General features: G+C 40.3%; 1 protein-coding gene across 1 annotated transcript; it reads right to left on the bottom strand.

Annotated features, from left to right (window-relative positions):
• Nucleotides 1-10,589: 10,589 nt before the first annotated feature.
• Nucleotides 10,590-16,407, bottom strand: KCNV1 (potassium voltage-gated channel modifier subfamily V member 1). The gene is made up of 3 exons (XM_024572296.4): nt 15,579-16,407; nt 14,239-14,768; nt 10,590-11,174 (listed from the first exon to the last, which is right to left on the bottom strand). Exons 1-3 carry the CDS (start codon nt 16,043-16,045, stop codon nt 10,663-10,665), a joined length of 1,509 nt encoding a protein of 502 aa, XP_024428064.1. The 5' UTR covers nt 16,046-16,407; the 3' UTR covers nt 10,590-10,662.
• Between the last annotated feature and the right edge of the window lie 1,076 nt (nt 16,408-17,483).

Below are 17,483 nucleotides of genomic sequence, written 5' to 3'. Positions count from 1 at the left end.
AAATGTGATATATTTTTCAGATCACTTCATTTTTAAAGTAAAGCTCTTTTTAAAAATTATTTTATTGTTGTTCAATTAAGTTGTCTGCATTTTCTGCCCACCCCTCCCCCATACCCCAGCCACACCCACCTCCCCAGTCATCACTTAATGAGTGTGTAGTTATGCTTCCTGTTCTGGAGGGTGGAGTAGCTACAGGGGTCATTTGGAATTTTTCTTCATGGAAGATTTGTCTTTTATCTCTCCTTTATGAATCTATTCAATCATTTATTTATATCAGTATAGTCCCATGGATATTTATTTATACCTTGAGTTTCAGTTTTTTGGTGTTTTCAAATAACACAGAAACTAGTAAAAAATGCATTTGATGTACTGAGCATCCCCCAGCATGCATACAACATACACACATACATGTAAGACATGTAAGATCAAGTTTGCCTCTTTTATAAAAGCAATTCTATATAAAATATTTTATTGATATCTAATATCTCATGAGAAAGCTCCTTAAACAACTTACTTACAAATTAGAAAATATTTAATTTAATGTGATAAGCATGCCTGGCAGTCCAGAACTCACAAAGATAAAGCTATGCCCACATTTATGCCTGGTTGAGGGTTTTTTTTTAAATTTCTCTATCTCAGTCAAAGATGAAAATTCTGGTTCAATTAAGTAAGTTGTAAATATTAACATGTCTACTGTTTTACCATACAAATTATTCTTTAATATTAATCCAAAATTACAGTAAATGTAATATCTGGCAATTATTTCTCCATGTAAATTAAGAACTAAATTGTAATAATTATAATGAACTATAATAACAAATGAATTGTAATAAATTATTCCTTTTAGGCATGAGTTTAACTCAATTATTGATGCAGGGTTTTGAATAGCAAATGGATCTACTAATGGTTTTTCTATTTTCTTTAATAAATAATAATTAAAAGTTTGAGACAAAAATAAGATATGAATGTATTTCTAGATTTATTTAATTGAAATTCCTTTTGTTATTCATGCCATCTTCAATGTGATACAACCTGGTTTGGGGACATGTGGGAGATAAGGTGAGGATTTGAGTCTTGTTTGCAATAGTAATACTACTTTTGGAAACCTTTCCATATGTTAGGCTGCCCATAAGGAATGCTTAAAATACCAGTTAAATACTACAGCATTTTTATTACCAAAATACCACATAAAAAATCTCTGCCAACTGTAGTTAATTGACATTTAGAAAAACATAAAATTAACTTGGAGTTCATATTCTGTCGAGAGTTGTGAGGTTTCTGAGATTTTGCCCTTCTTGTAAGCTAACAAGTTAGCCTGCCGTCATTTCAGAAGACAAGAGATTCTTGGGACAAAGGTGAAGGGTTTTATCATCATTCATGGCAACCACTGCGGCACAAGCTTCCCATTTCTCTCGCTTCCCAAGTCCTGGGGGAGTGACATGGAGGTCGTCTTCGTCAATGCTGCATGGGTAGTGAATGTGTGTCACAGATAAGAAAGTCAAGTTCAGAAAAACCTAATCTTTTAAAAGGCTTCAAGTAAACATGTCAACCTTGACTCAAAAGGACAGACACATTATGTTTATTATTCTGGGCATCACACACATCTACATGTGTCTCTGAGGAGATGCTTTCTCTATTTCGATGTTTCATGCTATATAGACATCTTGAAAAGATGCTCTGGAACAAATGTGTCAGTGCTTCCATGTGCAAAATATGTAGAAATGCAAGAGGTGTGTGCTGAATTGTCGCCCAGCATGAGTAAGCCCTCTTAGGCTTTTCCTGGGACAACTAATACATTTCAGAATGACATAATGAGTTTAATTAATTTTATACAAAATGTTGGACATTGTTTTGGGTTTCTTGGGATAAATTCCCAGAAGTGGAATTACTGGGTCATAGGCAGTTCCATTTTTAATTCGAGATAACTATACTGTTTTCCGCAGTGGCTGCACCATTCCCACCAACAGGGCACTAAGATTCCCTTTTCTTCACATCCTTGGCAGCACTTGTTGTTTGTTGATTTGTTGATGATCACTAATTTGAAAGAACATATGCACCCCTATGTTCATTGCAGCATTGAATATTTTTCTTTGATTATATTTTAGAGATATTTTAATTAGTCAGTGTGCTGTATTTTCAGTGACTTTTCAGTTTTGAAGTTTTAAATCTTTCTTCTACGTGGATATCATTAAAATTAACATATTGAAATTTGTTATTTTCCCTGAGGTTTGCACATTTAATAAAATTGTGTTCCAACTCTGTTATCAAATGTATTTTTTTTATCACGTAGTTCAAATGAAGGAGGAGCCTGCTGATTACAGAGGTCATTTGTTTCAAATAGTGTCACTATTTACACTTTAAGTTCCAGCAATAGGTCTTGAACATTTCCTGTAATTTTCACATTATTATTTTCTAATATAATGAAGCAGTCCATTTTATGGGCAATTTGTTTCAACTCAATTAAAATATTACTGTTACCATCAACTCAGAGACTGTTATACCACTAATAACCTCTCAAAAAGTACATAGGAAGTTGGTAAAAAAAAACCTATTCGGAATACGGAGTTTTGTCAGTAGTAGGTAAAATATACTTGCTCTGGCTCACAACCCACTGTGAATTATGTTGATTAAAGTTGAATTGTGAAATCTTAATGCCTCAGTTATAATGACAGACAAAGCCATATACTACAAAATCAAGAAATAAGATCAAATCATCCTCTTCCAGCAAAATGTGCTTCCAGCCCCTTCCTTCCATATCCCATTTCCACAGCTGCAGTGCTTGTCTGCAATAAATTGTGGTTCTTGCTCAGGACTTGTGAGTTGCACCTTATTTATTTTTCCCTGTTTCTATTTTTTTTATAGCGGTGTACTTTAATATACGCTATGCTATGCTATCTTCAATGCCCTATCCCATCTCAATTCTGATCCACTCTTTCATTCCATTCTAAGCCATCTGCTCTATTAAAAAAGTAATGGTCACAACTCAGTTTATTTCATTACTCACTAATGGATTTTTGCTCTGCAGTTAAAAAAAATAACACAGCCTGTGTACCAAACCAATTCAAGTTGTTTCCAAATATGAGAGTAAGAGCTGTGTAATTAACTCTAGTAAAGATCATGTTTTAGTATTAAAAATGATAACACAGGGAAATACCATACAAGTATTGAAAATGGCTCCAGTATTCGTTTCATAAAAATCACTTTTATTTTTCTCTAATATCTGTGTTTTTTTCATAACACATTCTTTGATACACAAATCTACCAGTCCTTGAAATTTTAGCAAAGGTAGCAAGAAGCTGTTATGACACTGCCCTTGACAATTCTTATATTGATTGGACAAATCATGCCACAATACTTTTTTGTTCCTAGATCATTAATTATCCTGTTCATGTAAATACCAGTTGACTAGCCCCTCTCTCTGCCTATGCCCTTGAAAGGATGTCATGTACAATGAAAAGAAAAAACACTCTTGCTGTGTGCTCTGAAAATAGTTCTAGAAAATAGATGTCAGTAATGTGTGAGAAAGATGATTTTGCTAATTGAATTATCAAATATGTTTGCTAAAATTTCTCTGATGATTTATTTACAAGGTAATATGATATATGCCAAGTGAAGAGATAGGATCTGTTTCTCTATGCATTGAGGATTTTGGAATCAAAGAAACTGGTTTCATTAAGTGATTTTTTAAAGCATATTTTCTTAGTCTGTGGAAAAAAATAGTATAGAATAATGAAACAAAAAGGCTGAGTAGAAGAGTACTGTTAGAGAATTTGTCAAATGTCCATTGATTGTATATTTAAAAAATTAGTTAATTAGTTTATTTTTAAAGTTAAATAAAAAGATCTCACTGTTATGCATAGAGATTTTTCCAGGGAGCAGTTATTAGCTCATGCAAATAGCTAAAGGTAGAAGAATGGCTTTTATTTACACATTTTCACTCATTTATTTATTCTTTCTTTTATTTTTTCCTGATGACCTGTGATAAAGGTGGTATTATTAGATGTGAAGAAATTTCATTTTTCTTGAACTTTAAGATAAAGGCCCATTGAAAGGGGTTTCCTGTATAGTTACCATAGCAACTGTAACTGTCTTTTATTTTTACATGTACCATTAAGAATTAGTTGACAATAATAATTATAGACTAGTTTAAAATAAAACATTTGCTGTACAGCAAAGACATGTATAAAGACATGGTTTGGGGAAAATTGTCCTGGTTTAGATAAACATGAAGTTACTTTTTAAGGAAGATTTGACTGATGATTTGACTGTCTTATTTGATAGATGACTGAAATTCTATGTATACATCCCCTGTGAATTATTTAGGTGATTTGTGATATAAGTCAAGAAACATTTTTCCTCCAAAAATTTAAAAGTCATATTTGTTATCCTAAATTTCTCTTTCCCCCTTCACCTCTGTATGTTTTCACATCAGTGTGTGCATGTGCCGAACGTGTAGAAACTTCTTTAATTAGTATTTATTTGGAAATAATTTGGTTGAACAATAGAATAATGTAGAAAATGCACACATTACCATTATCTTCTCTTATAAAACCCCTTAGTCTACAGACCTTCTAAAGAAGGAAGAAATATACCTCAACTTAGAACGTGTCAAGGACATCCAAAAGTTATCTTATTTTCTGTTATTTCAGATTTCATTTCATCACATTGTTGAAAGCTAAATGTGTTTGTCTATAATGGTTGTACATAAGTTAATATGTAAACATAAAAGTATTTCTCAGAGTCATTGGATTATGAATAGTGCCTATTAAAACACATCATACTGAGTGTGATGTCAGCAGTTCAGAGGAGAATAAAACGGGATTTACATTGTTTTGAAATATCCTCCTGGAATACCATTTTGTTAACGCCATGTTTTTTGTTCAAGGATAAAAGTAAGTAGTGTGGAAATGACAATGCTGTACAGCATAACTAATTCTGGGGCAGTTCAGTACACAGTAATGATAAAAGTGTTTTCTAGGATGTGAAACTCTTCTCTGAGGCTGACACGAGCAAACTGGAATTTTCTAAGTCTTTAGGGTGCCAGGCTGTGGTGGGGGACAGTGTGCTGTGGGTAGCGGAGGAGGGAGACGTGAGCACTGGCTGCTGTTCTGAGACCAGCTGCAGCAATGAGCGCTCTAGTTCGTCCTTTTCCTGAATCTTCCCTTGGAATGGGGTCCATGAGATCCACGGAGGGGCAAGTTCTGAGCATGCACGGAGGAGCAGACCTGTGCCGTTCCAGGGCTGACCATCATGGCCATCTAAATACACAGCGAGGTCTCCTCCAGAGGGTAGCAGCACTTCCGACAGCCGGAGCTGTTGCCTTCCGAGGTACTAATGCTCCCATTTCTAAAAGAGGTGGGCTTTCTTAATGGGGTGCTTTGCTCAAGACTCTCCACCAACCTGGCTGAAATTTTCTTAGAACTGGGCTGTCATTAGAGACTGTTCTTACCCAGGCTTCCTCTTTCCCTCTTCTTCACAAGCATCATTGTCTGAAGGTTCATTCCTTTCTCTAGATTCCTCCTTTTATCCACCACAAGCTTTTCCTCCCGGTAAATGTCTTGCACATAATTCATATTACAATAATCACCTGCTCAACCTCCTCTCAGAGCAGTTGTACTAACGTAGAGTTTGGGGGAAATCGTAATTTAGTATTGGATGTGTTAATCAGATATGTATTGGACACCCAGGTGTACATACGGAATAGGTGGTCAGATACACAAGTCTGAAGATGTAGCAAGTGAGAAGAGAGGTCTAGTCTTCAGGCAGAAATTTGGAAGTTGAACAAGTATCATTGGCATTTAAGCCATGAAACAGGATGGTTTTATCAAGGAAACAATGTACATAGAGAAGAGATGAGGACTAGGAATGATTGACCACTTCAACTGGAACAGATGAATGAGCAGAAGGGGAAGGGAGGAACCAGGGGAATGTGATGGGCTGGAGGTCAAGTGAAGAAAGGGTTTCAAGGTAGAGTCTGTAGTTAACCTTGTAAATGCTGTCGGTGAATCCAGCAATATACAGTATCAGAATTGATGGTTGAGTTTAGCAGTGATGGGATAATTGCTGACCTGGAATGGCTTTTCAAGAAAGAATAGGAAAAAAAGTGAATATAGAAATAAAGAGAGTGAGGATAGAAAATGCTGTCAAGGAGTTTTGCCATAATGGAGAGCAGGGGACCGGGTGTTGCCTGGAGGGTGAAGTAGTTCCAAGGACTTTCTTGTTTTTTTTTTTTAAGTATATTTTATTGATTATGCTATTACAGTTTTCCCAATTTCCCCCCCTTTATTCCCCCTCTGCTGTGCACCCCTCAACCCTCCAGCTTTCCCCTCCTTAGTTCATGTCCATGGGTTGTACGTATAGGTTCTTTGAGTTCTCTGTTTCATATACCACTTTTTATCTCCCCCCATCTATTTTATACCTACCAATTATGCTTCTTCTTCCCTGTACCCTCTCCCCCCACCCTTCCCTTCCCCCTCCCCACTGAAATCCCTCCATGTGATCTCCATTTCTCTGATTCTGTTCCTGTTCTAGTTGTTTGCTTAGTTTTTGTTTTTGTTGCTTTCCTTTTTAAGATGAGAAAAATTAAATTATATTTTTATGCTGCTAGGAATGGTCCAGTAGGAACAGTGAGGGTAGTGCAGCAAGAGGGGAATGATTCTCTGAAGCACTGTCCAGCGTTGCACAGCAGGGACAGGATGGACAGTTCAACCCTAGTAATAGGAGGAAAGGCAGCAAGAACAGGTACAGGTGGATAAACGTGGGTGCTGGCCCTTGTAGGAAGTCTCTTCCAAATGATTTTATTTTCTTGGTGAAAGTGGAATCACAGGGAGGTGTGAGAGGTTTATATTTGCCAAGGGACAGTGATATATTCAGGAACTGCAGTATGATTGTCGGCAGCATTAAGAACCCACTTGGGGTTGCAGGTATGAAGGTGAGGTGAGAGCTGTAGCATACATTGTCTTTTCTATTATCATGACTGGCTCTTCAGGAGCAGGCACAAGTAGGCACCAAATTGGATTGAACTAAGGTTTGGCTTTTACCAACTGTATAGCAAGAAGGACCTCAGAGGCAATGGAGATGAGGAGGTAAATAAGGGAAAGATTTTAATATAAGGCAAGTAAAGACATGAAGATGGCGAGCATCCAGGTTATCCCTTTAGCACTGAAGATGTACCGTGTAAGCCATTGCCAGTGGAGTGTATGAGTAAAACTCTCCTTACATGACATTTTAATGCTATACATCAGCGTGGCTTGGAGAGATGTTTATGAGGGGGGTGCTTTGCAAAAGAAATTAAAAAGGGAATCATTAGACCACATCACTTTGTCAACCAATATCTTCCTGGACCTGAATTGAAGGATTTATGAGAAAGAGATATTAATGGCTAATGTTTCAAAAAAGTAGGCTTTTCATGTTATCAAAATGTATCAGTGGTAATATTTGTCAAAAAGAGTAAGCTTACCAATGCTTACTCTTTTACCTTACCTCTTTTACCCAAGTTACCTTACATAACTCGGGCCAGCATATATATTTCTGCAAGAGCTAGTCAAAAGATTGTAATGACACTAAAGATTCCACATTGAAATACAACACTGAGATTGCTACCTTGGTTAACTTCTTTGTGCATCTAAGACATTGTACTTAATACCGATTTGCATTAAAACGATAAATGCAACAATTTCTTCCATTTGTAGGAAAAAAATAAAGCGTGAACATGATGCCATTTCTACCAGAGATAGCTCTGTAATTTTTCAACCTTGCTTTTTGAGGTACTCAAGAATTACCTCTGTTCACACGAATGTTTTTAAATTGTATTCTCTGAGCTTACAGAAAGCCAATAATTCCATTATTTATATTTCCAAAAAATTAAATACTCTTATAGCAATAATTCGTAGACTTTAATAATAATGTCAAATGTTTTTTAATGATGGAATGTAAAATGAACAGAGTTCCTCCTTTGATTTGTTATCTAAATTAAATTTGGTTTGCTTATAAGTACTTTGTTGACTAACTATACTGCTATTTTATAGAACAGCAAAGTTGACTAAGTAGTGATATTTGGAAATTTCTTTTGAAATGTCCACATCATGACAAAATTCATACAACTGACATACCACATTTGTGGAGATCATGTGTAGAATCTTCTGTGGTATGAAAAAGAACATATATATATTACATATAGTTTTTTAGTTTTTAATTTTCCAACTATTAATTATTCTAAAGATGATATTTTCTTATTTAATAATGATTCTAAGGTGTGAGAGCAACTGTCCCTTCAAAGCACCAATCCACCTCTAAGAATAAGCCAATATTTTTCTTAAGGCATATTAATCCTGCCCACCCACAGGAAACTGGCTTGTCCACCTGTGATGTAAATCCCCCACATACAGCTTGTTGGGAATAATGAAACCTGTAATGTGACCTTTAGGAGTGTTTCCAGCAGACTGGGATTTAGTCGTGGCTCTGTCACCCGCGCATGGGCTGCATGAGTGTGGATAAGTTATTTCATTTCCTTGTGCTCAGCTTTGTCATCTGTATCACCCTCAAACCTTCAAATAGAATATTAAATACAAGAGAATAGTACTTGGTGTGGTTTAACAAAGAATCTCTAGGGCCAGCACACAACTGGGTCCCAAACAAGTCTGTGCTGAATGAATAAATATATGAACTATATACTTAGAAGAGAACGGGCATAGTAATTGTATAATAGGGATAACATGTGATGAGTACAGAACATGGTCCTAGATTAAAGTAACTGTTCTTACTGGACAGAGTTCTAGAGAAGCCAGCATCAGTTTGCCTTCTGGGTCCACCTTCTATTTCCCTTAAGACTGACTGGGATTGAACTAGTGGCCCAATGCTGTGCTTTAGCATAAATTGTGTAAGAGGAAAATTATTTTATTACTACTCGTAGATAAACTTTCATAATATTTGGGAGAAGTGGAAACAAGCCAAGTGGATTAAAGTATTTTAGCATATAATCTAAAAGTTATACCATCAATAAAAATGATTTTAGAGCTTAAGAATGCATATCAGAAAACCGGAGGTAGTAGATATGATTTTCATTGATTTTAGGATGCATACTTTAAATTTTTACATATCCAAAGCCTGGATGTATTTTACACTTAATGGCACCATACAATTGATTAGCTTCTCATTTTAACTCTCTTTTATTTCTTTTCTTCTCTTCCAAAGCCTGGATGTATTTTACACTTAATGGCACCATACAATTGATTAGCTTCTCATTTTAACTCTCTTTTATTTCTTTTCTTCTCTTCCTTGTGGTTCATAATATAATAGAATATCTTCAGTAAAATTGAAAAAATATGATAGAGTCATATATTAAAGTGGTATCTCTACATGTTTATTTTTTTATTACCACTCAACCCAGAAAAGGAGCCTCTTAGGAATTTTTTTCCTAATTTCTACCCCATTAAATTTTAACACCAGAGATATACTCTATATATGTTTATGGATTACACATGTATAAATGTTTTATGAATAAAAAGAGCAAGATATTTTTGTTCCCCAAGAACAAACTTTCATCCCATTGTGGACAATATTACACCCACTGAAAATGCAGGTATTAAAGTGATACTCCATATTATTAGTTTTAAAAACCTCATTTACTAGAATATTGGGAATCAACTAATTATTAGGTTTAGAGCTTTCGGTTTTAATTATATAACAGGATGTCTAGGAATTTTATTATCAGGAATGTCCAAGTGTGGTCACAATGCGTGCGAAGTCTGAACATTAGTCATTTACCTCGACAGTCAGAAAGTTATCCATATATTTGTAACAAATAAAAGATCTTCAAGTTCATCCAGTGATATCATTCAACATATTCTAATTGTATCAAATAAGACTAGTGAATAATTTCACTGTGTAAGTTTAAACTGTTCACTTCACCTTTACATGTTCATGATTTTAAAAACATAACTTGAACACTACATCAATAGAGAGATATTTAAACACTGTCTAATTTCCATGAAGCACTACGAGATATCTGCTTTATACTTTGCATATAGCCCGCAGGGGGAGGCCAAAGATGTATAATTCTCAAAGCCTTTCTACAATAGTGATAGTGGAATCCAGAGGTCAGTCCGTTTGTGACTGACCCAGGTTTGCACCAGAGGGAAGATACAACCAACAAATCAGGATGTTTTTTCTTGCAGAGGTGACTATTATACTCAGCAGCTTTAATGGATGGGTAAAGTTTTTTATTTCCTTGGGGAACATCTTTAAATAGCAAAGTTGTTCACTGTATTCTTAAATGTTCACTTATCTTTTCTCTGGGCTATGCAATTTAACATTTATTTTTTAAATTAGTGGTGCAAAAAACTTTTAAAATTAGTGATGCATAAAACGTTTAACTTTGTTGTATGTACTGCAATATTTTATATTTGACAATTCTGACATGTGCATACTGGCCTCGCTAATTGGATTGTGCTCGGTGGTGATTTTTGAGATTCAAGTCTACCAAAGCACTGTGCAGGGGTTTGGGGAGATATCAACTATTCTAGTGGACCAAGCAATGTATGAGCAAAAACGAACACAGGGAGTACTCTAAAGAGACTCCTCAGCAGTACACAGACAACCGTATCAAGGCTTTATCGACCGAGTCAGTTTTTCACAAGTTCTGTAAAGAAATTGCAAGTGCTTTCAAAACCAGAAATCGTCTCCTCCACTGCTCCTGGTACTTGCTCTTTCTCTGCCTTTTAGTCGAAGCATCTCCATGATGCTCCGGGCATAGACATCTCTCAAGTTCACACTGATGTATGAGTCAGTGGCTATATTCTTGGTAAGCTTCTTCAGAGCTTCACGCTGTCTAACAGCTGCTTCCTTCAGCTTTAAGGTAAAATAGCAAGCAGAGAAGCGGTCATTAATAATAGCAATAGGCAAAGCCAAGACAAGGATTCCCGATAATATGCACATGAAGGCCACGATTTTGCCTGTAGTGGTGTCTGGTCTAATGTCCCCGTAGCCCACCGTAGTCATGGATGTTGTGGCCCACCACCAAGCACAAGGGACACTTGTGAAGGTTGTGTCGGGAATGCTTTGCTCAGCGAAATATTCCACGGTGGAGAATATAGAAATTCCCACAGACAGAAATAGGAGCAGTAGGCCGACTTCTTCATAACACTGGGTGATTGTCATCCCAAGTGAGCGTAATCCTGTAATAGAACATCTGCTGTCAGTCACTGGCACCCCTCTCCTCCTCCTCCCTCCTCCCAGCCTCCCCTCCCTTCCTTGATATCCACCCACAAACATGCGTTTCTAATCTAGTATCCATATGTCTCCAGCGGTGGGCAATGTTCTGGGGTATGTAGATAACAAATAATCTTTGTCTTCAGAAATCTCATAGTTTAGTCCATGGGGCTGGATCAAGAAGGATAGGAAGATATACAGTTAGATGTATTCACCCACTAATGTACTTATTAAACACCTAGCTATTTCTATAGAAAAAGGTGAGGGGCGACGTGAAAAGGCAGGCAGGGGGATATGATAGGAATGTGCACTTGAATCTGTAGAGTGCGAGGCCTTTCCCATGTTGCACGTGGGGGGCTCGCTGGTCAGACTTGCACTTCAGTGCGTCACTTCGGCACACTTTTCTAATGCCAGTGTAATGCTGTCCCCCTATATTTTGTGTCTCTTTTTCTCACCCTCCCAATAAAGTTTAACACAGTGGAATATCATTATGTGAAAGGCAGATGCAGAAAAGGACCTACACTGTGAGAATGAAGTGAAGCAGCTGAAGCAAGTCAGGCATCGGGAACAAAATTGACATGGGAACATCATAAGCGCATTGAGAGACAACCTTGGAGGTCTGGCAGGAGAAATTCCTGAACTCCTGTGATACCCATTGAGACTCTCAACCTTAATACCAAAACTCTAGGAAAATATCTCCTTTGTGTACATAAATTTCTGCATTTGTGTAAGGAAGTAGACCTGAATATAGGAAATTCCTCCATTGCAAAAAGGTAGGGAGGACTGGAGCCACTAGGAAATTCACCCAGTATGAGGCATTGGCAAATCCCCACTGCTGTTCTGAGGATTCATGGCCACCCTGGGAGGCAGACCCAAGAGAGCCCATTCCCATCTCTGAAGAGATTAAACCCTGGGAAGAGTAAGATGCAACCATAATGGGACTGTTATTTGAATAAGGTATCTCCCCTAACATTAGAGAGACACTAATGTGTATCCAAATTTTGAAGTCCTACCAACCTGATGTCCCAATAATATTGTCTCTGAAGGCCAAAACAATACCTCTCAGAATGATGTGTCTGTACCGAACTGCATTTCTGAAATAAACTGACAGCTTATGAGAATAAACATAGTTTGGGGGGAGACTGTTTTCATTTCAAGATGAAATCTTCTAAACAACTTTGTAAAGAAATATAAAATGGTCTGAATTTCTTCATGTTACATCTATCCACTCAGATAATTCTAAAAAATCAATATGAGATTGATGTGGTAATTATTATTCTTTTTTTACAGATGAGAAGACTGAAGCATAGACAGAGTGTCTCTAGCACAAAGCTACAGAGCCAGGATTTAAACTCAGGCTCTCGGGCTGCCATTGTTCTAGCATATTGTATAATACCTCTCAATTTATATTCATAGTGATTACACGGGGAAATGTGTCATCTATTTCACTAAATGTAATGCTTGAAATAAGATTGTCCAATATTTGTACATGTTCATCTTTTCAATAATTAACACTTTATTAATACTTTGTACTGCTTTAGAACTGAAAAAAAAAACCTTTGAAAAGGTGACATTGTGGAAATTACTATTATTTTCTTTTTCCTTTCTTTTGGGAAAAAATGTGGTCTTTACTGGGTGTTTTCAAATTGAATCCTGTGAAGTGAGTTACAAATTCTAAAAGAAAGCATCCCATTATGTATGTCAGGAAACAAAGAATAGTGCTTCTAAAAGTTGTTGGAAACCCCATTATCAAATCCCTGGCATGCGAGACTAGCTAGGAAACCACACTACCAAAATTATATTAGGTTAATTCACTTTAGTAAAGTGAAAAATTTCTGAGGTTAATTTCCCCCTATGTTATTAGGGAGAGACAACTACCTTTAACTTCTTCTAGGTTACCAGTCAGGCACGTATCTAGGGTAACAGGACTCTCTAGTCACATTATGTGTAGTCATATGTATTCCATCAGTGTGTATGACATTAATATGGCACCCTACCCCAGTGGTTCTAAAGTGGAGTCCAAGAACCATGGACATCAAAATTACTTGCGAGTTTGTTAAAATGTATGCTCCTGGGCCCAACCCCAAATACTGGAATCTAACTTTCTAGAGATTGGGGCTCAGAATTTGCACTTCAACAAGACTTTCATGGGATTCCTCTTTACATTAAAGTCTAACATAAGGTAACATATATGTAGCCCCAAACACCCAACCACTGCAGAGCTGGCCTCTGAGAATCATTGCCCTCAGGAGGCCAGGCTTGTCCTTAGTGGATTCCCTGACATTGACTATAATTTTCAAGTACTACTGTGTTGTGTGGAGATTTTTCTAGGGAGAATGTTTGTTAGATTATCTAGGCTTTATGGTATACATGAAAAGCTAAGCAATTCTTGTTATCATCTCTTGCATGCATCCCAGGTCATGGACAAGAAAATTCTCAGATGCTAGCTAAAGCCTCGATTAGTGTCTTCTGATTTCTTCCAAAGCAAATAGGTCCATTGTTTCTTCAAAACTTATGAGAAGGCCACTAGGACCTGGCCATCTCTCTGGATAACCAGAGAAGCCTCAGCGGGAGAGAATTTCTCTCCTGCCAAGGAACATGTGTGGCAAACACTTTCTTGGACACAGAAGAGAAACTGGCTTATGTCCCTAAATATCATGTATAATTTATGCATATATTTTATGTGCTGCTCATGCATATTTTATTTGGAAACTTCTAGAGGCACAGTGCTTTTATTTTTTGCACATCTTCTGGGCACTGCGTTAAAACAAGTTGAGGTTAACAAGTGGTCCTACTGTTTTTCAAGTTTCTTACAGAGAGAAAGAGTCTGAGAGGCATTGTTTCCTTTATACCTGTGATAACAACTTCAAGTTTTTGCTTCCTAATAACTTTTTGGAGATTATGGCTGGACAAAATATGAGAGTTGGTATTTTGAGTATTAATTCAGAGTTGCTTGCCTTGGACTGTGGGTCAAATCCCTAATGCTTAAAAATAGGAACAAATTAAAAGACACCAATGACATCTGAATACCTGTGGAATGTCTGCCCAGCTTCAGCATGCGCAGAGCCCTGAGCAGCCTCAAAACCTGGACGATGCGGCCCACGTTTTCCAGCTCCTGTGTGGTCTCACTCCCACTCAGGCTCTCTACCAGAAGAGTGATGTAGAAGGGCAAGATGGCAAGCAGGTCTATGATGTTTGGCACCTTCCTGAGGAAGCAGCACCTGTCCCGCACACACAGGAAGCGCAGGACAAACTCCCCAGTGAACCAGCTAATGCAAAAGTACTCCAAGATTTCCAGCAGCTGCAGGTCCAGCCAGCTTAGCTCAGCTGACATCAGAGCCATGTTGACGATGGACACCACTACGAAGATGATGGAGATGACCCCAAAAATGCGGGCGGCTGTGGAAGACCCAGGCTTCTCCAGGATGTCCCAGAGCTTCTGGCGGACAGTGGGACAAGGTCCTTGTGAGAAGTCCTGTTCACTCTCTTGCTGACTTTCCTGGTCTTCTGCGTCCTTCTTAAAATCTAAGGTTTCACTCAGCTCCTTTCTTCTGAAGTATCTTTTAGAGAAGGCAACTTGGTGATTAGTCAACTTTGTAAAAATACAGAATTAAAATGAGATTTGAACTTAGCAGTGTGAAGTTATGCTTCTTATTTTAGTAAAATGCAGAACATGTTCACTCATACCTTACCCAAGCTGTCTCTTGCCCACAGTGTTCTAACTTTATCACTTAGGCTTATTATTTTTAAAACTTTTGTGGTAGAAGTTTATACAAAAGGATCTATACATAACAAAGCTACTGTAATATATTTTTCAATCCATTTTCTTTAACAAAAACAGAAGTTGGTCATATGGAACCTTGTGTATGTGTTACGGAAAGATAGTCATGAAGACATGATAGCAATAGAAAAGTAACAGTAAAGTCATCATCGAAGTCAAGGAATCAAGTTTCTGTCTCCTGTGTTTAAAGCATGCCTCCAAGTTTTTAAAGTGAGTGCTCTAGGTCTGGTAAATGATAATGCTCCATCCTGAGACCTACATCCCTAAAAATGCCTCTTTTGGAGCATAGCTTTTGTGACTCATTTATTCAATCACAAATATTTATTCCATGTCTGACCTCCCTTGCCTTGAAAGTGAATTGGCATACACATTCACTCAGAAAAAAGAAGGTTCAAAAAGTTTCAACCAAAAGTTGGCTTTGACGCTTTCCAGCCCCCGCCCCCGCCCCTGCTAGGTTCAGCTAAGAAGTGGCCAAATATTCATAGGCCTGGGTTGAGCGAGGCTCGTGCAAATCCAACAAATCTATACCTCTGCCGCCCTCCCTCCAGTGCTCCCGCACCCCGCCCAGCCACCCTGCCTATCGCTGTACCTGTCCCTGCAGCAGGAGTCGATGCTCAGCTCGTCGATGCCCCAGTATTGGATCTCCTGAAGGAAGGAGAGCGCGCACAGTTGCTCCATGACGTGCAGGCGGCCAGTGCGGTAGTAGTGCAGGACGTAGCGGAACGCTTGAGAGCTGCGGTCGAAGAAGTACTCGTTGTCCACAGGATTGGCATCATCGCAGAACTCCAGGGGGCTGGGCGCGGCGGCCAGGGCCCCGGGGCGTCTGTACGAAGCCACCACCACGGCCAGCTTGCCCAGGCGCGTGTGCGGGAAGCAGGACAGCGCCTGCTGCGAAAGCACAAAGCGGCTGCCACCCACATTGACCGTGAAACTGTCCCCGAGCGCCAGGGCCTCCCCTTCGCCCTCGCTGCAGAAGACGCTGGAGTCCAGCGAGGTCAGGGAGACGCTGTCCAGCGGCGAGTCTGGTGGCGTCCGGCCGCGGGGAGACAGCTCCATCCCGGCTGCTGCTGCTTGGGGGCTCCACAAAGTTGGGGCGGTGGCACGGCCCCTGGTGGCGGCCGGGATTTCCCGGGCTGCCGAGGGGGGCGCCCCCCACCCGCGCACCCCTACTCTCTCCACCGCTGCGCTGGTGCCTCCTCTCGCCGCTAGGGAGCTGCGGGGTAGCGGCGCGCCGAAGTGCCGGAGCTTGGAGGCTGGGAGGGGAGGGGTCGTGTCCCCAGAAATGCTCGGGTGTGGTTTAAGCTCAGGACAGCACCAGGGCACACGGCCTGTTTCTGTGGCCTCCCCAGACTTTTGCACCCTCTCCCCGACTTTGTACGGCAGTGTAGGTGCAGGGATGGAAAGCCTGGCTACGGGGGAGGGGGGGGGGGGGGTTGTTCCACCGGTTGGGGAGGGAGTGTGGGGCGGTCTCGAGTGAAGGAGGAGGACGAGATGATGACTCCTAGCGGGCAGGATGCAAGCAAGGGGGTAACCAAACGCACTCCCGCAGGCACGCAGGGCACCAAAAGAAAAGTTCAGAAAGCAGAGGCAGTGGTGACCCGGTCTGAGTTTCTTCTAACTTGAAGATTTATATTCCCTCCTCTTCTTTTACTGGGGCGGATTGCTGGGCCTCCCCGGGAGCGTTCACTTGGGGGTGGGTGGCCGACTGCAAGTGGGGAGGTGCCCTGGGCGAGAGGGCCGCATCATTTGCTTCCATTCATTCTCATTCTGGTTTGTCGCTCACTTTCTATCTTCTTCTTCCGTCTCTTTCAGGTTTTGATCTTCTGGTTGAGAAATAAGGATAATTAATGATGGCTTTTAATTGAAGCCTCGGTGAGGCACTTAGAACTAGGGGCACCAGTGCCAGCTGCCACCGAGTGTTGAGGCACTTTCGGTTTAGCCACTCCTGTCCCTGCAAGTTTCCCAGAGAGCAGGTGCTCTGGGCGCGTGCCCAGGCACACAGCAGAACTCTCATTTGTGGAGCAGGAAAGGCAAAAGCCAGGGAATAGAACAGGCGTGGGCTGGGTCAGGTGTTTAAATAGTAACGACGCCTGGGTACAGGGAGAAGCCGAGCAGCGTGCCCAGGTGAGAGCAGAAGCACACCCTTGCGCCCCCGGGAGCGGCGTTCTGGCCAACCTGTTGGACCCCGAGTGGAGTGGGGATTGGGCAGGGCGACTCACCTGCGGGTCCTGGCACATCTGGGCTGAGCCCAGCGGGCGCCGCTGGTTTGGTCCTCCTGGTTTACAGGTGAGGTCTGACTTGACAGCTCCGGGAGGAACCCTGTGCTCGCAGCTGAGCGCTTCGGAGCTTGTCGCCTCCTCTCGCCTCGTCTCCACCCGCCCAGCCTCTCAGTCCCCTCGGCTGCGGCGGCGAGGCGAGTGCCCGCCCCCGCCCTCGCTGGCTCCGAGCCAGCGAGCCAGTCGCGGTCCCCGGCACCAGCTGTGGGGAGTGCAGG

This window comes from Desmodus rotundus, chromosome 8 (genome assembly GCF_022682495.2).
Source record: "Desmodus rotundus isolate HL8 chromosome 8, HLdesRot8A.1, whole genome shotgun sequence".
Lineage (NCBI taxonomy): Eukaryota > Metazoa > Chordata > Mammalia > Chiroptera > Phyllostomidae > Desmodus > Desmodus rotundus.
This window is presented reverse-complemented; position numbering and strand designations above follow the sequence as displayed.

Bases quoted from the DNA above. Each gene is read 5' to 3' on its own strand.
- KCNV1 (XM_024572296.4), bottom strand. From the start codon at position 16,045: ATGGAGCTGTCTCCCCGCGGCCGGACGCCACCAGACTCGCCGCTGGAC. The intron at 14,769-15,578 runs GTACAGCGATAG...CTTCTCTAAAAG, and splicing joins GACTCCTGCTGCAGGGACAG to ATACTTCAGAAGAAAGGAGC. The intron at 11,175-14,238 runs GTATTCAGATGT...GTTCTATTACAG, and splicing joins GCTGGGCAGACATTCCACAG to GATTACGCTCACTTGGGATG.